This window comes from Macadamia integrifolia, chromosome 13 (assembly GCF_013358625.1).
Source record: "Macadamia integrifolia cultivar HAES 741 chromosome 13, SCU_Mint_v3, whole genome shotgun sequence".
NCBI lineage: Eukaryota > Viridiplantae > Streptophyta > Magnoliopsida > Proteales > Proteaceae > Macadamia > Macadamia integrifolia.
In genome coordinates, this window is record NC_056569.1 from 20,312,328 (window position 1) to 20,340,161 (window position 27,834).

The 27,834-nt window shown below is 40.5% G+C and overlaps 2 protein-coding genes across 3 annotated transcripts in view; both read right to left on the bottom strand.

Annotated features, from left to right (window-relative positions):
• The window catches only part of LOC122059551 (serine/arginine-rich splicing factor SR34A-like), a 41,327-nt gene that overhangs the window by 1,322 nt on the left and 12,171 nt on the right, over window positions 1-27,834 (bottom strand). The window contains exons 4-8 of the mRNA XM_042622390.1: window positions 2,457-2,522; window positions 2,288-2,362; window positions 2,093-2,207; window positions 1,928-1,974; window positions 1,779-1,836 (exon numbers count right to left, since the gene is read on the bottom strand). Coding sequence (XP_042478324.1) covers window positions 1,779-1,836; window positions 1,928-1,974; window positions 2,093-2,207; window positions 2,288-2,362; window positions 2,457-2,522 — 361 coding nt within the window. The remainder of the gene's footprint in view (window positions 1-1,778; window positions 1,837-1,927; window positions 1,975-2,092; window positions 2,208-2,287; window positions 2,363-2,456; window positions 2,523-27,834) is intronic.
• LOC122059552 (ribosome biogenesis protein BRX1 homolog 1-like) lies at window positions 3,924-27,627 on the bottom strand. Of its 2 annotated transcripts, none has more exons than XM_042622392.1 (6): window positions 27,455-27,627; window positions 26,801-27,003; window positions 26,568-26,709; window positions 24,010-24,088; window positions 22,908-23,032; window positions 3,924-3,944 (listed from the first exon to the last, which is right to left on the bottom strand). In XM_042622392.1, exons 2-6 carry the CDS (start codon window positions 26,989-26,991, stop codon window positions 3,939-3,941), a joined length of 543 nt encoding a protein of 180 aa, XP_042478326.1. In that variant the 5' UTR covers window positions 26,992-27,003; window positions 27,455-27,627; the 3' UTR covers window positions 3,924-3,938. The 2 variants fall into 2 exon arrangements, with proteins under 2 accessions (XP_042478326.1, XP_042478325.1); XM_042622391.1 differs by having other exon boundaries at window positions 27,450-27,622.

Genomic DNA, 27,834 nt, shown 5'->3' on the forward strand with positions numbered 1-27,834 from the left:
CAAAAAAAAAAAAAAATCCAAAGATCTGACCATTAAGAAAAATCTTCAGGAAACCTTAGGTTCTAAAGGAAATCAGGCCAAGAATTGATATAAAATAGTATAGGGGCATTGTTGACAAAGTCCAAAGTGGAAAATAGTGGTATTTAGGTTTGGACGGTTGGTTCGAATGAGAAAGTTCCCTGCGGTTAATAACATCAAAACACAGAACCACCTAAAAGGGAGACATTCCAGAGGAAATTCACAGATGGCTAAGTTTTTGACATGGATTGACAGACAAAACCAAGCTCCAATTAGCAGGGAGTGATGTTGTTACAATATGGGTTATTGGGTTTTTTTATTGGGATTACTATGTAATGGGGCTTTTGTGCCTGGCTTAGGAAAGTCTTTCAGTTTTGTTTTAATTTATAGTGTCTTAGCCTAGGGAGTTAATTAGTTATATAGTGGGTTTAGTCTAGGCAATTTCTAATTTTTACAATCACGTAAGTAAGGGGTTATGAATCATAATTTCTTTTGATACTTCTGTTATTTTTACTTTAGTTTATCTTCTCCATACTCAGACCAGTGCCGCCTGTTATTTTACTATAAACATCTTCTCCAGATTCAGACCAGTGCCTCATGCTTCGACCAATTAGAAACAAGTTACAACTCTAATAAAACTACTGCCCTGTTTTATTGATACCAGCAACCCCTCCAAGCCTGCGTACAACGGTATGAGTTTGTCTACTCAAGCTTTGATTTTTGTCCTGAGATTGTGTGATGGTCCCTTCAACAGTTGTTAGTCTGCAGAGTTTGAGAATCAAAGGTCGAAGAATCTACAAGAATCAAACCAATTTTTAGTCTGACTCTGGTAAGTGCTGCCTGAGCTGGATTCAGGGATTTTTATTATTTTTCCGGCAGCTGGTTTGAGTGATTATTGAGTATTTCTGGGAGGCCTTTGAGACAGAACCTGAATCCAAAGCATCGGATTGTCTCAACTCTACTCAGTCTCTCTTCTAATGTTCAAAGGTTAGGGACAACCTCTCGTTTGGTTGCATAATTCTATTATTTGTTAAAAGTTAAAACCCTATCCACATTTACCACCACCCCCCCCCCCCCAAAAAAAGGGACCAAGACGCTCTTGTTAAAAGTAACAGCATCTAAAAGAACTACCCCAGATGCCTCATAAAGTTGCGTACTCAAACAATGTTTGACTTTCTGTTTCCTACTTAAAAAATGAAGTACACAAAGAGATGGTCATTGGATCTGCCTACGGAAGTGTTTGTGAAAAGCCATCTAAGGAAAATACAAGAAATATTTTGTTGAATTTTGCAGAAGATATTGCCTTCTGTAGATAGTGGAAGGACAAATGATTGTAGGCAAAACCAAACAGTTGGGTAAGAATTAGTTGAGTTATGTTGGATCCAGTCCTGCATTTAGCATGGATCTGGTCCAGACGTATAGGGAGAAAGAAGGGCACACACACAAACATACAAAGAAAATGAGCATGCCACAAATATTCATAGGGTCATACTCACAGAATCAGGAGCTGCCTGGCTATATGCAGGTCTCAATGATCTTTCTAAAACATTAGAAATGTTTTAATTCATGAATGAAGATAAGAAATATGCAGGTATGGCTGAGGAGAATTTACAGCATTACTTTTAGCAAACAATGAAAGTAGCATGGGTCAAACTGACAATCCTGCTCTAGAACCATATGTGGATATCTGCATTGAAAAAACACACACACACACACATTCCCCAGTAGCTCAAAACTGTAAAATAGGCTACAAAACGCACCACCACCATCACGGAAAACTTGGGCAAAACACACATCACCAGCCTTCCGCATATGATCCTGAAATCAGATTACCATCAGTGGGATCATTATGGCTAAAGAATCGATGTTTGACATAAATGAATAGAAAATAAAACCACAAATCTCCCACCTTCAAATCTTGCCATGAAGCAGAAGAGGGCAGTCCACGAACAAAAACTGTGTAGCAAAAGTGCCAAACCTTCAGCCCCATCCAAGGAAAAATGTAGAATTAACCAATAACAACAGTCCTACAAGCGGTAGACAAAGATATCCCATGTAAAGCTAAAAATGTAACCTCGATATTCAGAATTGCGTGAAGCACCCCCAGATCGTCCACCACCACCACCCCTATAACCACCACGACGATCAGTTGATGACGATTGTCCCCTACCACCATGGGCAAGCTCAACCTGGAACACGAATCAATAAAGAGACCAACAAGAGGACGATGCAACATATATGGAAGTAGAAAGGAGGGAACCCCATTTACCCTTAATCGATGACCATCAAAGTTGTATCCATCCCGACCCCTAATTGCATCTTCAGCATCCCGAGCATTCTCAAACTGCAGAATGAAGAGTTAAACAAGTACTAAATACAATGGCATTAAATGTGTAACAAATGAAATTGGTTAACACTTTAAGGATGAGAAAATACACCTCCACAAAACAAAAACCAGGAGGGCGAGGGGGGATCTTCAATTCAACATCCACTATACGACCATACTGCAGCAATCAAAAATTTTGGAGACAAGAAACAGTATAATAAAGTCATTAAGGCATTCATCAAATTTTCCATGCTTAACAAAGATTTCACAAGACTATTCAGTTCATTAGAAAAAAATTCAACATAAAAGATCTCATCCCAATAAAACCAACAGTTTAAGGCAGGGTGCATCATTAAATGCTCAACCAATCCAAAAGTTTAATATGGCTGAGTTTGGTAGCCAAGAAAAGAGAAGAAAAGAAAAGAAAAGAAAAAAGCACAATTTTTGTACTTTTTGATGCAGATACGGCTGCCCTTTCTTGGTTGGACCAGCATGACCGGCTTTGGAAGCCAAGAGCCAAGAAGAACCGGTCCAGCCTAGGGTTTTTGGTCCAATAAGGGTTGGAAATAAAATTAGTAGTTTACTTAGTATTTTATTTCATGCTTTTATTTTCCAGACTTGAACGTAGGAGTAGGATTTACTTCCTTGCTTTGGTTTCCCTTTTATAGTTGTTTCCTAGTTTAGGCTAGTTTTTATTTCAGTTAAGTTTCTAATTTCATGTTCCTATTTTCCTATATATTGGTTGTAATCGATTGAAGATTTAGAGAGTGATTTGATTATTGAATGAATGTGTTGAGTGTGATTCTCCGTTTTTCCCCCTCTTTACCCTGATTTCCCCTCCCTTCCCTAAGGGTTCTCCATCAACTTGGTATCAGAGCCGAAGGATCCTATTCCTTCCCCATCTTTCTTCTTCCCTTCCCATTCTCTGTGTCGGATTCCACCGATACTGAGAACAAAAAAAAAAAAAAAAAAAAAAAAAGAAGCCCGATTCTGTCCAGAGAAGAATCGAACCCCCTTTTTCTCTACCACCTCCTCTGTTCCTTCCGACAGCAGCAAAAAAAAATAAAATTCCCAAAACCTCCCTGCCCTACCGCCTTCTCTGTTCCTTCCGACAGCAGCCAAAAAAAAGAAAAGGAGCAGCAAGAAGAGAAGAAAAGACGAAGAAGAAGAAGTAGAACAGAGAGAGATGCATACCTGGTTTCCATCGGACCCTTGAAGTGTTTCGCCTCCCTTTCTTTTCAACTCACTTCGATTCCCCAACCAGAAAATCCCACCGCCTCCTCTTTTCACTTCTTTTCCCTTCTGACAACAGCCACCGCCTCCTCTTTCTGTGTCCGATAGCAAAGAAAAAAAAAGAGAGGAAGAAAACAAGAAGAAGAAGAAGAAGAAGAAGAAGAAGAAGAGAAGAAAGAACATAAAAGTAGAAGAAGAGATTGAGAAGCAGAGAACCACAAAGAGAATCGAACATACCTGGTTTGAACTCCAGCTCCAGCCGCCTCCTTTGAAGTCGACCCTATTCCGTTGCCGGTAGAAGACAACTCCAGGTCTTCAACATCTTTCACCCAAATCCGTGAGATAACCGTCCCCTTTAGCTTTAACCCTGAATTTCCAAAACTACCCCTACCTTTTATTATTTCTTTTCTTCCATATTTACTTGTAATTTTCAAATTTACCCTTCCATTGAGTCTCCTTTTATTTTATTTTCTGATTTTTCCACAGTACCCCTCTTTTATCTATTAATTCCTTCTATCCCTCATTTTTTTTTCTTATTTACATTTAGATCCCTGCCCCACACTTGATATCCTCTGTGGTTTACTTGAATCTCAAGTAATTGCAATTCTGCCCTTCCCAAAAAAAAAAAGAGTTATTTCCTATTCTACCATATATTCTTGAGTGCTATTTTGTTAATCATCACCATGGTTGCCAATAGTGAAGTTGTTCAACAGCTGAATTCTTATAAAGGAGAAATTGATACAAAATTTGATGCTCTTACTAACATGGTCACGTCCCTAAAAACAATGGTGGAATCTATGCAAGTTTCTATTGATCGTTTGGTGGCAGCAGATAAAGGAAAGAGTCCCATTCAATCTAGGGATTCTTCCAACACCACTCCACAGGATCTGCCAGTAACACTACCACCACCACCACCACATCATACACCACCACCACCACCACCACCACCACCTCCACCACCATATGGGACTGGTAGACATGATGATGGAACAGAAAGAGCAGCAAAATTGGATGTCCTTGATTTTTATGGAGACAATAATCCAGAATTGTACCTTGACTGGATTCACAGTTTAGATACATTCTTCAGATGGTACGGGTTGACTGAGGCTCGAAAGATCCTATTTGCAAAGGCCAAACTGAAAGGCACGGCTCGAGTCTGGTGGATCAAGCAACAACAACAGAACCGAACCCGAGGCATTGGTTTGGTCACTACTTGGGCTGAAATGTATGAAATCATGAATCGGCGATTCTTGCCTTCTGATTACAAGCAACGCATGCATCTCAGGTTTGCACAGTTGAAACAAGAGAATTTGACCGTTGAAGAGTATGTTGCTAGATTTTATTATTTGGCCACTCGTTCTGACTTTGAGTGGGATGAAGAAGTCTTAGTGGCCCAATTTCACAATGGTTTGCACCCTCAACTTAGTGCTACCCATACAAGTAGCATATCAAGTTGAGGAAAGTCTAAAACGCCCATACAACCGGAGAAATTTTGCAGATACTTTTTCTCGAGGTACTAGTTCCGTTTGGCAACAGTCTCCTACCCAAGAGAGGTCATCTAGCAAACCACAGGCTAGTGCTACATCTATGGCCTCTTCACGACCTAGTCGTCCGTATTCTCCACCTCGACATGTCTCTGAAATGTCATCTTCACGGCCTACTCGCCCATACTCACCCCCTCGGCGTGGTTCAGATAAACCTTATGATTCTTCAAAATTTACAGTTCGGTGCTATCATGCCGTGGATTTGGACATATCAGTGCTCAATGTCCCAGCCGTTTGGTTGCTTTTATTGATAAGGATTCTCCTATACCATATTAAAGCAACTTGGTTCTGACACAGTTGATTTAAGAGAAGAGCGTGCAACAGGTGAAGTCAATGACACTCTCAGTGACGAAGATCAACATCCTTTTTATGTCATTCGTCATGTGTTGACCACTCAGAAGGCCACTGAAAATGAAGATTGGCGCCGTAGTAGTATTTTTCAGACTCGTGTGAAGTGCAATGATCAGTTGCTAACCTTGGTCATTGATGGAGGCAATTGCACTAATGTTGTCTCTGAAGACGCTGTTCGTAAGCTGGGATTGAATACAGAACCACATCCTAATCCTTACAAGGTTGCTTGGGTGAACAACCCTAATCTCAAAATCACAGATAAGTGCTTAGTCACATATTCTATTGGTGGATTTAAGGATACAGTCCAATGTGATGTTCTCCCTCTAAAGGTGTGCCATATCCTTCTTGGTCGACCTTGGTTGTTTGATAAGAAAATACAGCATTGTGACTATGCCAATACCTATGCCTTCAAGCATGCCAACAAGACTATGAAGTTTCATCCTGCCAAAGATCTCCCTGAAATTAAGCTCAAGAAGATGGTGGGATCGTTCCTCATTCAGCGTATTCCTTCAGACGGTCTCCTCGGTCCTTTCCCTAACTCGACGGAGTTGAGTTCTTTTCAGAGGAGGAGAGTTGATGCAAATACGGCTGCCCTTTCTTGGTTGGACCAGCATGACCTGCTTTGGAAGCCAAGAGCCAAGAAGAACCGGTCTTGCCCAGGGTTTGGGTCCAACAAAGGTTGGAAATAAAATTAGTAGTTTACTTAGTATTTTATTTCATGCTTTTATTTTCTACACTTGAACGTAGGAGTAGGATTTATTTTCTTGCTTTGGTTTCCTTTTTATAGTTGTTTCCTAGTTTAGGCTAGTTTCCATTTCAGTTAAGTTTCTAATTTCATGTTCATATTTTCCTATATATTGGTTGTAATCGATTGAAGATTCAGAGAGTGATTTTGATTATTGAATGAATGTGTTGAGTGTGATTCTCCTTTTTCCCCCTCTCTACTTTGATCTCCCCTCTCTTCCCTAAGGTTCTCCATCACAATTGTTACAGCCTATTCTTGACAAGCAATCAGCCAAGGAACACTTAGCATATGCATGCACAAGCAAAGGGATGCAAACTGGCAAATCATTACTTGCATTGGCTTACACAGAGGTTTTGACCAATGAAGACAAGCTGATATCACTCCCCTACAGAAAGAAATTGAGCCAACAGATGAGGTAGTTGAAGACTCATATGTGGATGACCCTATGGACACGTCCGAAGACATTGAAGTAGAGCATGTAGAGTTTATTATCCCCTTGAAGTATATCTTGAAGAGCACACTCCTTGCCTTTATGATTACATTCAAGTTTACAAGGAGCTGCCCGAGTTTTACTATGGACTACAGCTTAACCTTCATCACACCAAGGTGGTCGTTCTAATGTTCAAAACTCAAGGTCGCCTTTTTTTTAAGTGGTGGAAAAATTGATGCACACAAGTCACTTAAGGGTTTATTTTATTGGAAATAATCCCTGGGTTGGGTTATGTAGGTGTTGGGCCTTTGATCCCATGGGTTTTATTTGTAATAGGTCACAATGGACCTAAAATATGGGTAGAAAGTAGGAAAACGAGATTTACTTCTTTAGTTAAGTTAGAGTTCTAGTCGTGATATGTTTTAGTTGTTTTGTTTGAGTCCAACTCCATGATGGAGTCTTAAGTGTCTTTTAGGAGTCATATTATGAGTCCAATTATGTTTTTTAGTAGGTGGACAAATAGCTTAAGTCCTAAGCTATGTATAATGCAGGAGTGGGTAATAAAAAACTCACTTCCACAATGACAACCCCAAGTACACAAGTGTCTTTTCAACAATGGCTTTAAGAAAAGCTGATAGAGTGAAATAAAAGGAAACAACCAGCAGGCAATATCCAATAATATAACCTGAAATCAGTAGCAAATTCCACCCCAAAACTATCCCAAAAGAGAGGAGAGAGAAACCTGCAACTAGGGAAGAGAGAGAGTGGCGCGGCTGGCTGTGTGTAGCTCCAATGGAGCTGTACTCCTGGTCGAATGGAGGTCCCTTGAAGGCAACAAAAACCTGTAAGTATGATAAAATTCTGACGGTTGGAATTGAAGATATGAAGATTCTTGATTTCAGCCCTAGGAGAGAGAAAATTCAAGAATTGCAAGTTCCTGCAGTGAATAGCCTCAGATGACCTTCCAACAGGTATCGAGTGGCCCTCTGGTAGAGTGGAACAGATCCTCAAAAGCCCCTTCAGATCAGACCTCAGATGTATGCAGTAAAGGAGATCATTGGATGCCAGAATTAGGGACTTCTTGATGATCGATCTTGACAGTACAGATCTGGCTCTTCTAGTATTTTATTGGCAATAAACAGTGGACAGAATTAAAGATTGACTGCAGAAAATATAGAGCAAACACAAGAGAAAAGTGGGGGAGGAGTGGCTGTCTCGGCCAAGGCTTCTCGCCCACAACTATCTCAGTTGTTCTAAAGCAATAGCTGCAACTTTTCTTTATTCAAATCTGCAAACCAAAATTACATAAGCTCCTCTATATATAGAGGGCAGACCTAGATAGAAGCAGCCATACTAAAATTAGGAGATGAACTCCTATTACAACTAGGAATTAGAAATAGGCTAGAACTAGCAATTAGAAAATAGACTAGACTTATAACTCCAACATGGAGTGACCCATTTAACTAATAGCCCCTAGTAGGCCTTATAACCAATGGGCCCACATGGCCCTTTATTGAGAATAAAGTAAAATTAATAAAAGAAATCAGTGGACCAATTGGGCCCACTCTTTAAGTGGATCGATCCACACCTTGGGATGGGCCTTTCTTCCTGCGATAGTCCTCCCAATGTGTGGATCTACATCAGCTCCCCCCTTCTTAGAATCATTCGTCTCCGATGAATGGATAAAAGACATGTAGTAATCATAGAGATCTGTGTCAAGGCGTCAGAAGTCATCAGCATGGATCCAAGTACAATCTTCTTGTGGCCGTCCTTTCCACTTGATGAGGAAGGAGTAGTACCCTTTGCCCCCACGAACTGTGGTGAACTTGTTGTCGAGGACATCTTCAATGATATCATTTTTGGGGTTTGCAAATCGAGGAAGCCTTAGGGTGTGTTCAGTGTCCCCTTCATCAGAATGCTATCCCAAGTATATCGTCAGATCAGCTACATTGAAACATTGTTGATCTTCAGAGTAGGAGGTAGCTCTAGCATGTAAGCATTAGTGCCAATGCGCTTCAAGACCTTGTAGGGACCCATGTTTCGAGGATGGAGCTTGTGCACTGTACCAAGAGGAAACCTCTTAGGTGGAATTTGAACCATTACCATATCACCAAGCTGAAATTCCACGTAGCGACGATGTCGATTGGCAGTTGCTTGGTATCCGTCAATGCTAACAGCGATGTGACGATGAACATCAGCATGTACCTCCATAATATGTCTGAGGAACTTATCGGCTTTCACACTAATACGGGCCTGAGGTGGCAAAGGTATCAAGTCAATCGGTCGTTGAGGCTGCAGTCCAAGAACAATCTCAAATGATGTACGACCTGTGGTGCGATTGACAGAACTGTTATAGGCAAATTCAGCAATGTCCAGGATAGATGGCCAAGTCGTTTCATAGTCAGACTAGGCATCGCAGTAAGTTGCCAAGACTTCTATTCACTACTTTGGTCTGTCCGTTTGTCTGAGGATGGAATGCTGTGGAGAACTTGAGTTTAGCATTTGTTTTCAGCCATGGGGTCTTCCAGAAGTAGCTCATGAACTTGACATCCCTATCTGAAACAATTGTCTGTGGTAAACCATGTATGCATACTATCTCTTTGAAAAAGAGTTTGGCCAAGTGACTTGCATCAAGAGTCTTCTTGCATGGGATAAAGTGCGCCATCTTGGAGAAACGATCCACTACCGCAAATATGGAATCATACCTTTCCCGTGTAGGTGGTAAACGTAGGACAAAGTCCATGCTTATGTCTTGCTAAGGTGTGTGTGGAACGGGCAGCGGTGTGTGACAAGTGTGGCATCTCTGTATCACATGTTGTACATCCTTTAAGAGTTGAGGCCAAAAGTGTAAGTATTTCATCATAGAGTATGTTTTGTCCTTGCCAAAGTGTCCACCCATTCCTCTTCCATGTAGCTCTCGAATCAAGTGATGTCTCAAAGAGGTGTTTGGAATACAGAGGCGAGTGCCCTTGAAAACGTACCCATCATGTATAGCAAATTTGTCATCACGCCCTCCTCCTTGTAGGTTATTGAATAATTCTGAAAAATCAGCATCATTAATGTATTCCTCTTTGATGTGTTCCACTCCTGCACTTTGTACTGTGAAGGTATTCATCATCATCACCTTTCAACTAAGTGCATCAGCCACTTGATTCTCTTTTCCAGCTTTATATTTGAGAGCAAAGACATATCCTTCCAAGTATGAGATCCATTTAGCGTGCCGATCGCTAATGGTCTTTTGAGAGTGCAAGTATTTGAGTGCTTCATGATCCGAATAGAGTACGAACTCTTTGCCAATTAAGTAATGCCTCCAATGCCTGAGGATCTGAACAACAGCATAGAGTTCTAAGTCATAAGTAGAGTACCTTCTTTTTGCATCATTCAATTTTTCACTGTAGAAGGCAATCGGATGACCCTCTTGCATAAGCACTCCTCCTATCCCAACATGGGATGCATCAATAGCCACTTCAAACATAAGATCAAAATTGGGTAGTCTAAGCACTGGTGCTCTGTCATCTTTTGTTTAATCAAGTTGAAAGCTTTAGTGGCTGCCGGAGTCCATTGAAATGGAGCTTTTTCCCATTTTGTGCATTCTGTAATTGGGGCCACAATGGCGCTGAAATTCCTGATGAATCGTCGATAAAATGAGGCAAGACCATGAAAGCTACAAACCTCGGTCAAGGTCTTTGGAATAAGCCAATCAACTACACTTTTTACCTTCTCCGGATCAGCTTCTATGCCTTGTGAAGACACAATAAAGCCAAGGAAGATAACCTTAGGCAGCATAAAGGAACACTTCCTCAAGTTGATGTACAGCTTTTCTGCCTGTAGTACTCTCATGACACATCTCAGATGCTCCAAGTGTTCATTTTGTGCTTTGTTGTATATTAGTATGTCATCAAAGTATACTACGAGAAATTTGCCAATGAAATGTCGTAGTACATGTGTCATCACCCTCATGAAAGTGCTAGGTGCATTGGTGAAACCAAAAGGCAGAACATTCCACTCATACAAGCCTTCTTTTGTTTTAAAAGTTGTTTTCCATTCATCCCTTGGACGGATTCGAATTTGATGATTGCCACTCCGTAGATCAATCTTTGAAAAGATGGAGGCTCCAGTCAACATGTCAAGCATTTCATCCAAACGAGGAATAGAAAATCTGTACTTTACCGTGATTTTGTTAATGGCACGACTGTCAATGCACATACGCCATGATCCGTCTTTCTTTGGTGTCAGTAGGGATGGCACTACACATGGACTCATGCTCTCAACCAAGAACCCTTTCTTTAACAACTCATCCACTTGCCTCTTGAGCTCAACATGCTCTGTAGGACTGAGACAATAAGTGGGCAGATTGGGGAGGACTGACCTAGGCACAAGGTCAATGGCATGTTGAATATCCCTCATAGGTGGTTGCTCATCAGGTAATTCCTCTAGCACCAAGTATGAAAATTCAGCAAGTAATTGTTTGATTTGTGGGAGATGTTTTACCTCTTTTACCGATTCAGCAGCCTTAGTAACAAGAGCTAGGATTAGTCCGGTTTCTTCACTAACGGTTAAAAACTCTTTATGGGGCAGCACACATAGCTTGTTGTCCAAAGCGTTCACTTTGCTGGATTTTTCTTTGAATGGTTGCTTCTTTTGCTCAGTGGTTGTTTTGGAAGAGGTCTTTGCAATATTCTTTAAGACATGTTGTCTTCTTAATTGGGCAGCCCTTAACTTGTCTTTTACCTAAGGTATGTTGAGTGGATTTAGAATGAAGGGCTTGCCTTTGTGATCGAAGATGCATTGGTTCTTAGTACCTCCCACCAGCACATTGTTGTCATATAAGCAAGGCCTTCCAAGTAGTACATCGGTGAGGACCATGGGGATGACATCACACCATACACTTCATAATCTGAAACCTTCAATGGGACAGAGCACCGTTGAGTTACAGCCATTGTGATGTTGTCTAGAAGAGATACCTTGTATGGTTGTGGATGGGATTCAGTCTTAAGTTTTCCGTCAATGACAAAGGCCTGAGATACCACATTCACACAACTTCCACTATCCACAATCACTTGAGCTTTGTGGGGTCCACTAGACATTAAGGTGTAGAAGATATTGTTCCTCCTCCAATCTTCACCCTTAGTTTTAGCCACTAAGATTCTTGCAACCACATTAACATAAGCATAAGGATCATCATTCTCTGATGCAAACTCATCTTCCAGTTCATCCTCCTCACCTTCAACTGCAACATTAACAGTCCAATCATCATCCTGAGGTTCATGGATTTGTAAATCCGGGCTGGATTCGATGGTACTGATGACGGAGTTGGATGGTCCACTCTTAGGGCAGAATTTTTCCGTGTGTCCAGTTCTTCCACAGCTGTAGCATGCCACAGACCCACTCTCCCTCCCCATTGGAGCCTTCCCCTTATCCTGTGTATCTTGTGGAGCTCGGGTAGGGAATCCAGTGGGTTTGGTTGGTACATATGGCTTTTTGCTGTCAATTGGCTGGTTATACCTTCTGGAGGATGATTTGATCAGATCCTATGCTTCTAGTGATTTGTCAAAACAAGTATTTAAAGAGGGTATCTCGATCACACCAAGCTTCTCACGAATATTGTACCTTAACCCAAGTTTGAAACGGGATATGAGCAGTTCTTCATCTTCTTTATGGACAGCTGTTCGTGAAAGCAGTTCATTAAAACGATCAATATAATCTCCTACAGTCATAGCACCTTGTCTGAGAGTATTCAGCATGTCGTAGAGTCAACGTCGGTAGGTGGGTGCTAAGAATCTATCATTGAGGATAAATTTTAAGTCTTCCCAATTGTGAAGCATTGGACAACTGTGGATTAGCTTATCCTCTTCATTCCTCCACCAGTCCTTAGCTCCACCAGTTAACTTAGTGACAACTAGTTGGACTTTCCCTTCTTCAGGCATGCGGTACCACCGGAAGTAGTCATTAAAGGAAGTTACTCAGTCCTAGTAGTAAAGGGGATCGTGCCTCCCATTGTACTCTTTCAATTCTAACTTGACCTTGTACGTATCATCAGGCTGATAAAGCTGATTGTCATACTCATCATACTCATCATTCTAAGCTGGGACATTCCTTCTAGGTTGCATAGTGACTCTTCTATGAACATTACCAGTGAAATTACCAACAGGTTGAACATTAGTTTGGGCAACAATTGGTTAGGTGTTAGAGTGGGCAGCGGTACTCTCTTTTAAGTCAGCCAACTGTCAGGCATGTCCATCCAGCCTCGTAGACAAGGCTTGAATTGCTTTCATCATATCTTGAAAGGTGGGTTGGGGTTCTTCTGTCTGAGCCATAGCTCTAATACCACTTAATGCAGGAGTGGGTAATAAGAAACTCACTTCCACAATGAAAACCCCAATTACACAAGTATCTTTTCAACAATGGCTCTAAGAAAAGCTAATAGAAAACCAGTGAAATAAAAGGAAACAACCAGCAGGCAATATCTAATAATATAACCTGAAAACAGTAGCAAATTCCACCCCAAAACTATCCCAAAAGAGAGGAGAGAGAAACCTGCAATTAGGGAAGGGAGAGAGGGGGCAGCTGGCTGTGTGTAGATCCAATGGAGCTGTACTCCTAGTCGAATGGAGGTCCCTTGAAGGCAACTAATGTAGGAATGGATTTGACAACCAAACCAGTCCCAAAACTGCAGGAACTTTTAGACTAGAGAACAACCAGATTACACCCCACAAACCACTATAATCAGACCAACAGAAAATAGAAGTAACAGTATATAACGATCTCAGAAAACCAGTAGCAAGTAAGTCAGACCAGTAGTAGTCAAATAGGATCAAACCAGGGGCTGAAATCAGTACAAACAAGTGCAAGCAACTTGTATTCAATGACTGATATCATAAAACAGCAGTGACAAACAACCCAGACCAATCGATCTCAGTACTCAATAGATCAATCGATCACAGTACTCAATACCACTTAGGTCAGATATTAGTTGATCAAATAAATAAAACCAGCAGCAATAAAATGAGGCAACAGTCCCAAATCAACAGCAGGAATCACAGAAACAGAATAGGACAAACCAAAGCAATCGATTCTGGTTCTGTTCTGGAAAAAAAAAATCACTACAGGACAAAATATGAGAGATTTTGAATATCTCTTTAATGGCTGCACAAAATCAGCCCAGATATGGATCGATCCGTAGTGGGGAATAGGAAAACAATCGATTAGAATTTCAGCCTTAACAGACACTTCTAGCAGCTACAGCAGACAGGACCGACGGTATTTCTACAGAGAATTCTGGGCAAAAAACTTTAAACAATAAACACCTGATTGTAACAGTAGTAGATCTCTGAGAAGAACACTTGAAATTGTTGAGAAAAAATAATAAAACTTGAGAGACCTCATGAACTTCTCGCCGCAAGGAGTCGCTTGGATCAAACACCAAACCCAATACCTTGATCAGACACAAGGAAGTACTCTTGCAGAGAAAACAGCAGCAGCAGCAGCAGCTATATATTTTGTCAAAATCGTGGTTCATTAAAAGAGCCATCATCTTTATTTATAATGATGGGGAGGGTTTACAAGTAATAATAACTCAGAGTTACTAAAAATTGATTACAAGAAGTTACTAAAAACTAGAAATTAGAATCTAATGAAAATAGAAACTAGTCTAGACAGAAATTAGAAACGAACAATGACTTGAAATTAGAAACTAATTTAATACTTCAAAATAGAAACTAAATAACTAATTAGTAACCCCATCAACAGCCCAAACCGTGGGCTGACTTGGACCAGATCTGGGTCGACCCAAGTGGCTATCTGGGTCGACCCAGTCAGCCACTTGGGTCGACCTTGGTCTTGGTTCTCCTTGTGTAAACCCTTGTTGGAACTGCATCAGCTCTCCCCGGCTTGGAAACATTCGACTCCGACGAATGGATAAGGGACATGTAGCGCTCATACAAGTCGGGATCAAGCCTCTTGAAATCATCAGCATGAATCCAAGTACAGTCACTACGTGGACGGCCTTTCCACTTGAAAAGAAAAGTGTGATAACCGGTGCCATGGTGGGAGGTCTTGTAATTATCATTCAAGACGTCTTCAATAACTTCAGAAGTGGGTGGCTTCAGTTGAGGCAACTTCAGCATTTGCTCCATGTCTCCATCATCCGAATGATGCCCAACATAAAGGTTAAGATCAACCACATTAAACACGTTGCTTATGGTCATGTCATCCGGCAACTCAAGCACATAAGCATTAGGTCCTATACGTTTCAGAACCTTGTAGGGACCCATCTTTCATGGATGAAGCTTGGTATTGACACCCGTCTGAAACCATTTAGGATTTACTCGAATCATCACCATGTCCCCGGGTTTGAACTCCACATAACGCCGATGACGATCAACAGAAGCCTTATACACCTCATCGTTCAAGGCAATACGTTGTCGGATGCTGGCATGCACCTCAGTGATATGACGCAAGAACTCATCAGCTTCAATACTAACTCGAGCCTGGGATGGAAGTGACATAAGGTCAATAGGCCGCTTAGGTTGAACTCCAAGCAAGATCTCAAAAGGAGTACGACCTGTTGTCCTATTCACTGAGCTGTTGTAGGCAAATTCTGCAATGTCAAGAATAGAAGGCTATGTCTTCTCATAGTCTCGAACCAAACACCTCAACAAGTTTCCCAAGCTACGGTTCACCACCTCTGTCTGTCCGTCTGTCTATGGATGAAATGCAGTTGAAAAGTTCAGCTTTGTATTTGCCTTCAACCACAATGTCTTCCAAAAATAACTCATGAACTTAACATCACGGTCAGACACAATACTAGTTGGCAGCCCATGTAGTCGTACTACTTCCTTGAAGAAGAGCTTTGCAACCTGATAAGCATCAAAAGTTTTACGACAAGGTATAAAATGAGCCATCTTAGAAAAACGATCCACAACCACCATAATAGAATCACATCGTTCTCTAGTAGGGGGTAGTCCAAGAACAAAATCCATGCTAACTTCAAGCCACGGTGCACGAGGAACAGGTAGTGGAGAGTATAAATCTGTGTTCTATTTTCCCCCTTTTGCCAACTGACATACACAGCATCTCTTGATCACATGATCGACATCCTTTACAATGCATGGCCACTAATATCGATCAGTCACCTGTGCAAGAGTCTTATCTTTCCCAAAATGTCCTCCTAATCCTCCTCCATAACTCTCGTATGATGTGATGGCGTAGGGAAGAGTTTGGGATACAAAGCCGTGTGCCAAAGAACAAGTACCCATCATGAATAGAGTACTTTAGGTGCTGCCCACCTTGTTGTAACTCCACAAAGACAGTGCTGAAATCAGAATCAGATGTTTACTCACCCCGTATCTGATCTATGTTAATAACATGTGCTGAAAATGTGTTAAGTGTGAGCACTTTCCGGTTAAGTGCATCAGCCACTGTATTCTCTTTTCCCGCCTTGTACTTCATAGCAAATACAAATTCCTACAAGTAGGCTACCCATTTGGCATGTCTGTGGCTAATCGACTTCTGTGAGTGAAGGTGCTTCAAGGCCTCATGATCAGTGTACAAAATGAACTCTTTACCAATGAGGTAGTGCCTCCAATGGCGTAGCACTTGGACGACTGCATACAACTCCAGATCATAAGTTGAATAGCGCTTCTTGGGCTCATTCAATTTTTTGCTATAAAAGGCGATCGGGTGTCCTCCTTGCATTATCACTCCTCCTAGCCCAACATGTGAAGCATCTGTAGCTACCTCAAATACTTTGTCAAAATCTGGTAGGCGTAGGATGGGTGCCTCTGTCATCTTCCTCTTCACAAAAGCGAAGGCTTTGGTCGCTACAGCTGTCCATTCAAAGTTCCCTTTACTCGACTTCATACATTCAGTGATGGGTGTCATAACTGCACTGAAGTTCTGAATAAATATCCTGTAGAAGGAAGCCAACCCATGGAAGCTACGGACTTCTGTTAGAGTCTTAGGTGTGGGCCATTCAATGATGCTCTTGATCTTCTCCGGATCAGCTTCAATCCCCTTTGATGACACTATAAATCTAAGGAATACAACCTTGGGCAGCATGAAGGAACACTTCTTGAGATTAATGTATAACTTCTCAGCATGGAGTACTCTGAAGACTTGCCTCAAGTGATCCATATGCTCTTTTGAGTTCTTACTGTATACCAGAATGTCATCAAAATAAACAACCAAAAAGCAACAAATGAAGGGACGAAGGACCTATGTCATCACCCTCATAAAAGTACTAGGTGCATTTGTCAGACCGAAAGGCATGACTTTCCACTTGTATAAGCCATCATTGGTCTTAAAGGCGGTCTTCCACTCATCCCCAGAACGGATGCGAATCTGATGATAGCCACTCCTCATATCTAACTTGGAAAAGACCTTTGCCCCAGACAGCATATCCAACATATCATCTAGTCGTGGTATAGGAAACCTATACTTGACTGTTATCTTGTTGATAGCACGGCTGTCCACACACATAAGCCAAGAACCATTCTTCTTTGGCGTGAGTAAAGCTGGTACTGCACAAGGACTTAAGCTCTCCTCAATGAAGCCCTTTTGTAGCAACCCATCCACTTACCGTTTCAGCTCGGCATGCTCAGTAGGACTAAGTCTGTAAGCAGGAAGGTTGGGTAAAACCGAACCAGGTACCAAGTCAATAGCATGTTGTATGTCCCTCATGGGAGGCAACTCATCTGGGAGATCATCAGGGACTAAGTCAGAAAAATCAGACAGGAGCTCTCTGATAGATGCACTATACGTTACCTCAGGTTGGGAAGTGACTTCCCTAGTAACAAGTGTCATAACCATTCCAGTCTCATGGCTTGTGCGTAAGAACTGTTTGCGGGGAATAGCTAGTAACTCCTTTGTGGGCATAGCTATTACATTCTTCTCATTGTCAATGTCCTTCTGATTTGACCTTAGGGATCTATTTCGCCGTATTTCAGCCGGCACATTTACCGGATAGAAAGTTGTAGGAACATCCTTCCACATAAAAGTACACAGATTCTTCTTCCCTCCAACCATGGCATCATTGTCATACATCCAGAGACGACCAAGCAATACATCTGTGAGTTTCATTGGGATCACATCACACCAAACTTTCTCTTCATATCGGTAAAGTTTCAAAGGAACTGAGCATCTCTTATTCACCTCTAGAGTATTACCATTCAGCAAGGATACCTTATAAGACTGAGGATGTGGGTCAGCTTTCAAGGTTGCTTTCTTCACAAAGGCTTCAGAAACAACGTTGACACAGCTGCCACTATCAATGATAATCTGACAAGTATGCTCTCCTGACTTCATACGGCTATAGAATATGCAGTTACGTCGCCAATCATCTCCTTTGGTTTCAGCCACCAATATGCGAGTAACAATATTTATTCCCTGAGTATCATCCTCATTAGTGTTTTCCATATCATAGTCATATCCACCATCATCATCGTCCTCTAAGGGATAGGGGTAAAGAGCTGACTCATCCTCCACATTGGAGTCCTCGACCTCAGCTACTGCATTAACCCTCTGCTTATGCGAACAAGACTTGGCAAAATGTCTTACCTCTTGGCAATGGAAACACTGTACCTTATTACCACCTGTCATGGGTGCCTTTCCTTTATGATCAGCTCGTGGAGGAAAAGTGGACTTTGGAGGTGCTGAGCTATTAGGTTTAGTAGCTGAAAAATTCTTCTTTACCTCCCCAGCTTGGAAACCAAACCTTCTAACTGGTTGTGCTAGAAGCTTCTCTACTCATAGGGCCTTATCAAAACAATCCCTCACTGAGTGCATTTCAACAACTCCGATACCCCTGTTGATTTCAGCTCGAAATCCCAGTCGAAACCGAGATAACAGTTGCCTTTCATTCTCCCTTATGCCTGTACGAGAATAAAGTGCGTCAAACTTGTTCATGTACTCGGCAACAGTCATAGACCCTTGACGAAGAGAGTTTAGCTGGTCTTGTATGCGAGCTCTGAAGTTGCGTGGCAAGTATTTATCTAATAACTCAAGCTTCATCTCCTCCCAACTAGTAGGTTCTCTACCACAATCTTCTAACTCTTGCTCATAGGTCCTCCACTACTCACAAGCTGCCCCAACTAGCTTAGCACGAGCTAGTTTCATCTTCCGTTCTTCAGGTAACTCATAATAGTCAAAATAGTCATCTAGTGCCATTACCCAATTATAGAACAATTGGGGGTCATATCTCCCATCAAACTCTTTTAGATCGAGCTTGACCTTCTGTGAATCTCCAGAATACCTCTGTTGCACGGGACGCTCAGTCTCAAAATATCCTCTTACATGCTCTTCATAAGTAGGTTGTGCTACTGGAACCCTCTATAGTACTCTCAGATTAGGGTTTGCTCTCCTGTTAGTCAACTGAGCAACGACATTCAATGGGGTTTCTACTTCGGGTGTTGTACATGAATCGCCAGTAGGCTGTTGTGGTGGGGTCTCTTCATTCAACAACCTGGCATCTAATTCAGCCTTCAATTCAGTCCGTAAGGCTTGTTGTTCAGCCTTCATCTCAGTCCTCATAGTCTGTAGCATCTCCATAAGAGAAGCTAGGGTGGGGGTGTTGTTCCCAGCCATGCTCTGATACCACTAATGTAGGAATGGATTTGACAACCAAACCAGTCCCAAAACTGCAAGAACTTTTAGACTAGAGAACCAGATTACACCCCACAAACCACTATAATCAGACCAACAAAAAATAGAAGTAACAGTATATAACGATCTCAGAAAACCAGTAGCAAGTAAGTCAGACCAGTAGTAGTCAGATAGGATCAAACCAGGGGCTGAAATCAGTACAAATAAGTGCAAGCAACTTGTATTCAATGACTGATATCATAAAACAGTAGTGACAAACAACCCAGACCAATCGATCTCAGTACTCAATACCACTTAGGTCAGATATTAGTTGATCAAATAAATAAAACCAGCAGCAATAAAATAAGGTAACAGTCCCAAATCAACAGCAGGAATCACAGAAACAGAATAGGACAAACCAAAGCAATCGATTCTGGTTCTGTTCTAGAAAAAAAATCACTACAGGACAAAATATGAGAGATTTTGAATATCTCTTTAATGGCTGCACAGAATCAGCCCAGATATGGATCGATCCGTAGTGGGGAATAGGAGAACAATCGATCAGAATTTCAGCCTTAACAGACACTTCTAGCAGCTACAGCAGACAGGGCCGATGGTACTTCTACAGAGAATTCTGGGCAGAAAACTTTAAACAATAAATACCTGATTGTAACAGCAGTAGATCTCTGAGAAGAACACTTGAAATTGTTGAGAAAAAATAATAAAACTTGAGAGACCTCCTGGACTTCTCGCCGCAAGGAGTCGCTTGGACCAAACACCAAACCCAATACCTTGATCAGACACAAGGAAGTACTCTTGCAGAGAAAGCAGCAGCAGCAGTAGCCGCCATGTATTTTGTCAAAATCGTGGCTCATTAAAAGAGCCATCATTTTTATTTATAATGATGGGGAGGGTTTACAAGTAATAGTAACTCAGAGTTACTAAATCTGAGTTACTAAAAATTGATTACAAGAAGTTACTAAAAACTGGAAATTAGAATCTAATGAAAATAGAAACTAGTCTAGACAGAAATTAGAAACTAACAATGACTTAAAATTAGAAACTAATTTAGGACTTCAAAATAGAAACTAAATAACTAATTAGTAACCCCATCAGCAGCCCAAACCGTGGGCTGACTTGGACCAGATCTGGGTCGACCCAGTCAGCCACTTGGGTCGACCTTGGTCTTGGTTCTCCTTGTGTAAACCCTTGTTGGAACTGCATCAGCAACAAACACCTAGTCTGATAAAATTCTGACGGTTGGAATTGAAGATATGAAGATTCTTGATTTCAGCCCTAGGAGAGAAAAATCAAGAATTGCAGGTTCATGCAGTGAACAGCCTCAGATGACCTTCCAACAGGGATCGAGTGGCCCTATGGGAGAGTGGAACAGCTCCTCAAAAGCCCCTTCTGTCTGCAGTAAAGGTGATCACTGGATGCCAGAATTAGGGACTTCTTGATGATCGATCTTGACAGTACAGGTCTGGTTCCTCTAGTATTTTATTGACAATAAACAGTGGACAGAATTAAAAATTGACTGCAGAAAATAAAGAGTAAAGACAAGAGAAAAGTGGGTGATGAGTGGCTGTCTCGACCAGGGCTTCTCACCCACAACCATCTCAGTTGTTCTAAAGCAATAGCTGCAACTTTTCTTTATTCAAATCTGCAAACCAAAGTAGCATAAGCTCCTCTATCTATAGAGGGCAGACCTAGCTACAAGCAGGCATCCTAGACTTAGGAGATGAACTCCTATTACAACTAGGAATTAGAAATAGGCTAGAACTAGGAATTAGAAAATAGACTAGACTTATAACTCCAACATGGAGTGACCCACTTAACTAATAGCCTCTAGTGGGCCTTTCAACCGATGGGCCCACATGGCCCTTCATTAAAAATAAAGTAAAATTAATAAAAGAAATCGGTGGGCCCATTGGGCCCACTCTTTAAGTGGATCGATCCACACCTTGGGATGGGCCTTTCTTCCTGCTATAGGTCCTCCCAATGTGTGGATCTACATCAGGACCTTACAACCGATAGGCCCACATGGCCCATTATTGAGAATAAAGTAAAATTAATAAAAGAAATCGGATGGCCCATTGGGCCCACTCTTTAAGTGGATCGATCCACACCTTGGGATGGGCCTTTCTTCCTGCGATAGGTCCTCCCAATGTGTGTATCTACATCAATGTAGGTTTCCTTATTTGAGTCTAAAGGTGCATGCTTGGTCCAACGGTAAGTTACAAATGTTGTGACCTGGTGGTCAAGCAGTCAAAACAACCTCTCGACATTCTTGGGGTAAGGCTGCGTAGTTCCCCCCCGGAGACCTCGCACTTGCTGCAGTCTCATGCACCGAGTATACCTTCTTCTTTTTTTTTCAGTTTCCTAATCAGTTTAGGTTTCCCAATTAGTTAAGGATTGGGTTAGGCCTTTCCTTTTTAGTGTTAGTGTCTATTTTGAGTCTTCCATACAAGTTTGTAAGGGGCTACAGTATTGAACACGAATTTGAATGAAATTTTCTCTTGTTGTTTGCAAAGATTTACTTGAGATAGGTTGTGTTCATCAATTGGGATAGTTGAGGGGGAAAGACTCAGGCTAAGATAGCCATTCCCCCTACCCCCATTCTTTCCCTCCTCTATTTTCTGTTATTATTTTTCCGATTTGTTCTTGAATCCGAAATTTTATTGAATATACTAAAGATCCTACCTAGGATTGGATCACAAGTGATCCAATCTTACATCAAGAGATGTCAAGGGTTGAATTTCAGGTCTTTCAAATTTTGTCCCACTTTTTTCTTGAACCGAAAAAACAAATTATATTGTTTTGTGTTCTTGTTGTCCATTTCATTACAAAAGAAAAGGAAAAAAGAACCAGCGTTACCAAACACATTCCTTTTTTTTTTTTTTTTTTTTGTTCCAAAAGAACAGAAGACATACTTAAAAAGAACATTGCCAAATAGACCTTTACTATTTTCAGTTTTCCCTAGGTTAATATGTTCTGTCCACCACCATACCCACCATCTAACCATTGGTTTCCTATGATATTTAGCCACAAAAGCAGCAGGTATAGGCCAGCCTTTGACCATTTCTTCAGCCTCATCAGTTGGCTGGTTCTTTAGTTATTGATCTTCTCTATTTCAGCCCTATTGATCTCTAAATATGGGTCATTGCGATTCTGTCCCAAGGGTTAGTTTACCAAATCTGTACTAATAGGTTAGAGAAATCACAGGGTTTACTGCCAATGAAGGAAACCTTAACATGAGAGGTTGAAAGAGCTGGCATTAGAAAAATTGTTTGGTGCTGGAAATCCTATCATCTTGAGCAAGGTTTTCTTGTGACCCAAGATCCAACATCCAACAAAAGTCTTATTAGATTACAATTAGGGGCAAAACATAGTGCCATTACTCTTGGGCTGCATCAATTGCATATCATTACCACAGCAATTATTAGATCAAGAAAACTAACAGACACTTTTGGAGTTTAAGAGTACCACTTTTTTTATGCAATATTAGTTAGTCTTGATCATGTCTTCCTTAACCATCTAATGCATCAAACTAGAATTGTGACACAGAAGTTGGATACAAAGAAGATTCAACAACGAAGCAAACTATTTATTAAAAGAAACTAAACAAAAAAAAAAGGAGAAGAAGAAGAAAGAAAAAAAGAAAAGGGAATAGCATCTTACCTGCAAGATTATCTCTTTCAAAAGCTTCCAATGAGGATCTTTATCAAAATTAGAGGAAAAAGTTAAAATCGGCCGTGAACCTTTAAGATGATTTCCAGTAAGCTTCAATTCTTCCATTGTGTGCACTAAAATTAAAGGGGGAAAATATTAGAGCTGTTTTAAAAAATCTGATTTGTGCAAACAAAGCACAGTTCCATGGAGAAGAAAAAATTAACCAAGGGAGAGGATCCCAGATTAAATGTTTTGAGTAAGCATACCATAGCCCACAGACGGGTGGGTTTTCATCCTACTTGGGCCTCAAAGAAACTACAACAACACAACAACCACCATAACCTTATTCTAATTAAATGGCGTCGGCTACACGAATCCAATATGATCGCCTAAAAGAAACTAAGAACAGCAAATAAATGGGGAACCTGATATCTTCACTCATTCTTTAAACACTTTCCCTGACATTTTTTCCCCAAACTGGTGAAATAGGTTTATCAGTTCAACAGGTACCCACATATGTGCCTCACATACACTACATGCAGAAGCGAAGATGCAACTATCACATGCCATTGAGACTCATATATAGTTATAAGGGGTGTACCCGGTGCACGAGGCTCCCGCATGTGCGACGTCCGGCGGGGCGAGAACTACGCAGCCTTACCCCAAGAATGTCGAGAGGCTGTTTCGTCCGCTTGACCACCAGGTCACAACATTTGAGGCTCATGTAGTTATATACTCAACAATATTATAGATTTTTATGCAAGTAGATAGAATTTGTATAGTCAAGCTTGTAAAAACACCGGTGCTCACTAACTTGTCAAAAGGAGATAGAGTCCAAAAGAATTCTAAAGAGATTCCATACACTCTATACATGACACCTGGGAGATCACCTATCAGATGAATGACCCAAGTTGGCCCCGTCACCTCTCCAGAAAAGTAACAAGGGTGTGATAGCAAAGAATTCTGAACAGCCCCAACAGTATTTTTGCATGTACAAAATAAAATTCTGAAAGAAGACGCAGGAACTTCACATTTATTACAAAAAAAAAATAATAATAATAATAATAACTGAAATAACTTCTTATCTTATAAAAGTTGAGGATGAAATTACCAGCATTAACCAAAAATTTTACAGATGGTCCATTAGGGCACTTGGCAATCCAGAGGTAAAGATCTTTCTGCTTTCTGCACTGAAATCAGGAAACAACAGTATCAGGATCAAAACAGGATAAACTAAATCAAACAAAAAGGACACCTATACCATTTTCAAACTACAAGAAAGAACCTTGTCTTGCCCTAAAAATAAAAAGTTGTATAGAAAAACACTGGCCGTTGTGACCTCATGAAGACACATTGGATTCATAGAATATGCATTATCGAAAGAAATAGGGAAAAAAATAAATAAAATTGCTCAGATTTTGCTACTTGACTTTATCCTTGAAGAGTCTTTGCAGCATGGGGATAGCTAAAGCTAAGAATTATTCCAGTAAATCCATGTACAATGGTAGTAGATTATTCGATTTCCATATCCTTCCCTCAGGGATTCAGATGCTATCAAACACTCCAAGGCATCCATTTTTTTCTTGTTGTCATCCCTTGCATAATTGAGGGGAATACGGAGATTCTGCTTTGAACTGGAACCATAGATTTGCATTTTTCTGCTTGTGAAGAAAAAGCATTCATGATGTTTGGGCTTCAAATGTAGTTGAGAATCCATTGGATTTGGGGAGCTCAGGCTCTGATCTTCCTGCAACTGATCCATTTACAGCTAATTTCTCTGTTGTTAACCCTTTAGCCCCCTAAACTAACCATTGCTGACTCAAATAGTATCCAATCAAAGAAATTGTGGTTCTCTCTACAAGTTGTGCAAAATAAAAAAAATGAATTATGGGGTCCTTTTAAACATATTCCTATATGTCAGATAACCTTGAGGAACATAACCAGTGATCTTATGCTAGAGAAATACAAGTAACCATAGTTGTCAAGGCGTCACCTAGGCGACGACTAGACGACCAGGCGGTTTGCCTGGGGCCTAGGCGACAGCCGCCTTGTTGCACTGCATGTCGTCTTGTGTTTCGGCACTTATTTATGCCAAATATCATTCAAGTAAATGTTTTTAATATTCATTTACTTAAGATATTATTCATAAATAAGCAAATACCCCCTATTTAAATCCAATAAAAACAATTTAAAAATAAAATTCCAAAAGAATAAAAAGTCAACCCCCAGTCCAAGAACAAAAATTGGATTTTGGTTATAGAGACGATTTTCAACTTTTAAATGCTAGGGTTTTTCTCAATTATGAAAATTTTATAAATTCTATCATGCTAAAACATTGCTAAAAACCAAAAGTCCGGTAAAATAATATTTTGTTTTAATATTCATAAAATTGTTTTCATTCAGGCGATTTTAACAGTATTCGCGCACTTAAAAATAAGTTTGACTGAAGCATAACTTTGTCATTGCAACTCAGATTTAAGTAATCTTAGAGTTGTTAGAAAGCTGGTTTTATGTTATAACTAATACAAAAAGTCTCATGTAAAAATAAAATCATTTGACCAGTCAAACTTATTATAGAATAAGAGCATTTTACTAAATGTTGATTTTTTATAACTTAATATGACTTAATGTTAATTTTTTATGATTTGATGTGATTAAATGTTGATTTTTAATGACTTGATGTGGCTTAATCTTGATTTTTTATGATACAAGGTATATATAACTTACTAAATAATGTTAGAAAACAGAAAAAATAAAAAATAACACTTGTCCGCCTTAAGGCGATCGCCTTCTCGCCTAGGCGCTTAGACAACCCTCCACCACCTTGTCTCGCCTTGTCGCCGTGCCAACTATGCAAGTAACCCGTGAAAAGATAACAAAGACATCATATAGCATAACCAATTAAAAAAAGTATAGGGAAGGCTTTATTTGTTCAACAAAAGCGAGAACTTTAGGCTCAATAGCCAAACTGAAAGAGGTCATGCTTTGTTGTTTGAAAAAAGCAGCAGGGTAAAAACAGTGTACAAAGGTCCATAAAAGGAAAACAGATGTGCACAACAGTATGCACCTTACTGAATTAGTGACAGTTGCAAGAGCTGTGGCTCTCATCTGCTGTTCAAGGAACATGGACGAGGAACACACCTTAATAGCAATAGGATATACAAGTCTATAATAGGAGGGTTGGCACTTTGGGGCCTATGGGGACTTTCTTATGGGGTTCTCTTAAGTTTTTTTTTCATTTGTCTTCTGTGGTGTAGTAGACAGAAGAAAATTAAAAACGAAGTGTAATTTCCAAAATGATTGAATTTTAGCCCCTCAATTTTAATACTTTGAGTTTATATATGATCTTCGCGGCTACTATCTTCCATAATTTGTGTTTCTAACGAATATATAAAACTTATGTCTGCAACAAAGGCAGTTGCCAAACTAGGAAGGCACCCCCCCCCCTTTATGGTAGATAAGTGTTGAATTGGGTTGCTTCCTCCGTTTATAATTCACATTGCAGACATGTAAGAAATGAACCAAGCAAACAAGAAGTCAAAAGAAATTTACATGTTAATCCATGTCAGTGTACATTAACAGTATCATTAACATTTATAAAACCCCCAAAAGTGCAACAAAAACCTAAGGAAATTCAAATAAAACAACCATCCAATTTCTAGGAGTTACCTCAAAAAAGAGGCACGAAGAGCAGTTTTTCAGCTCAACAAGTTCATTCAGAGTGGCCCCTTTGCTCTCTTTGGACTCTACCTTGTTATCTTTCTTGCAATGAGGCAAAAGCGACACCATATTCAACATCAGGTGCCGGTACCTAAAAGCCAATTAAATCACCATCCCAACAAAACTAAAGAAAAAACAATAAAAACCTTTCGAAAGGAAGTGTAGTGAAAATTTTTAATTACCTGTAAATGATGCGACGAGAGCATGTGACCAACACCTTCTCTTTGTTCCTAAAAACTAAAGAATCAGTTTCTTTCTCCTCAACCTTATTCTTCCACCCCACAAGGGTCCGTTTAGGTCTCTCTGGAGCAGTTCCATCTTTCTTCTTAGGTTCTGAAGCCATTACCTCGCTGTGTTTCCGCTTCTTACCCATTGACTTCAGATTCTAAAATGCAGAGAATAAACCCAATAAACCCTAGTGTCAGTAGCTCAGCTACTGCTCAGAAAATATTAACACTTCTTCATATAAAACCAACTTTCCCATCTTCTTCTACAAGCAGAACTCTGAAAATCCTATGTAGTGATGAAACCCAATTAAGACAGCAGAGGAGATTCCACTATTCAGGAGATTATCTAGAAGAGAACAGAAAATGCATCAACAGCACTATAAGTGTTGAAGATGGCAATATTGAGCTAACAGTCCACGCGGCGGCCATGGGATATAACTTAAAATGTTAAATACAGTTTCAGAAAGAGCAAAAGGGCCATTAACATGAACGATCAACGTCTTCTCCTCGAACTGCTAGCTCTGAGAGCTACAAAAGGAAGGAAGGAAAATAGGGACTCAATGTTAAAGAATATGTATGGAGAGAGAGAGAGAGAGAGTAAAACCTTACACCTTCCAGCGAGAGATTTCGATACAGAGAGGGAGTAAACCTTACTGCTTCCGGCGGCTGACTTCGTTGCAGGGTTTTTTGTCTCAAAAAGAGATAGAGGAGATTGGAGAAGAGGAGTCGGGTAACATCATATAGCCGTAATTTTTGGCCGTATTAATACGCATTGCGATTTGCGAATAAAATTCAACATTTTTTTTTTTTTTGTTGGGGGGGTTTTAAAAAAGGAGGAGGAGAAAGAAGTAGAAAACCCTAAAAAGTGTGATGTTTCCCATGACCCCACGTCCGTACATAGTTGGGTGTGAAAAGACCCAACTACCCCACTGAGTGGGTTTTTACATGCCTAGCTATAGAAGGTGCATTGGCCATGATTGATCCTAATA

Excerpts from the sequence above, each read along its gene's own strand:
- LOC122059552 (XM_042622392.1), bottom strand. The coding sequence starts at position 26,991 with ATGGGTAAGAAGCGGAAACACAGCGAGGTAATGGCTTCAGAACCTAAG. Across the intron at positions 26,710-26,800 it reads TCTCGTCGCATCATTTACAG|GTACCGGCACCTGATGTTGA; the intron begins GTAATTAAAAAT and ends ATTGGCTTTTAG. Across the intron at positions 23,033-24,009 it reads AAAATTTTTGGTTAATGCTG|TGCACACAATGGAAGAATTG; the intron begins GTAATTTCATCC and ends CTTTAATTTTAG.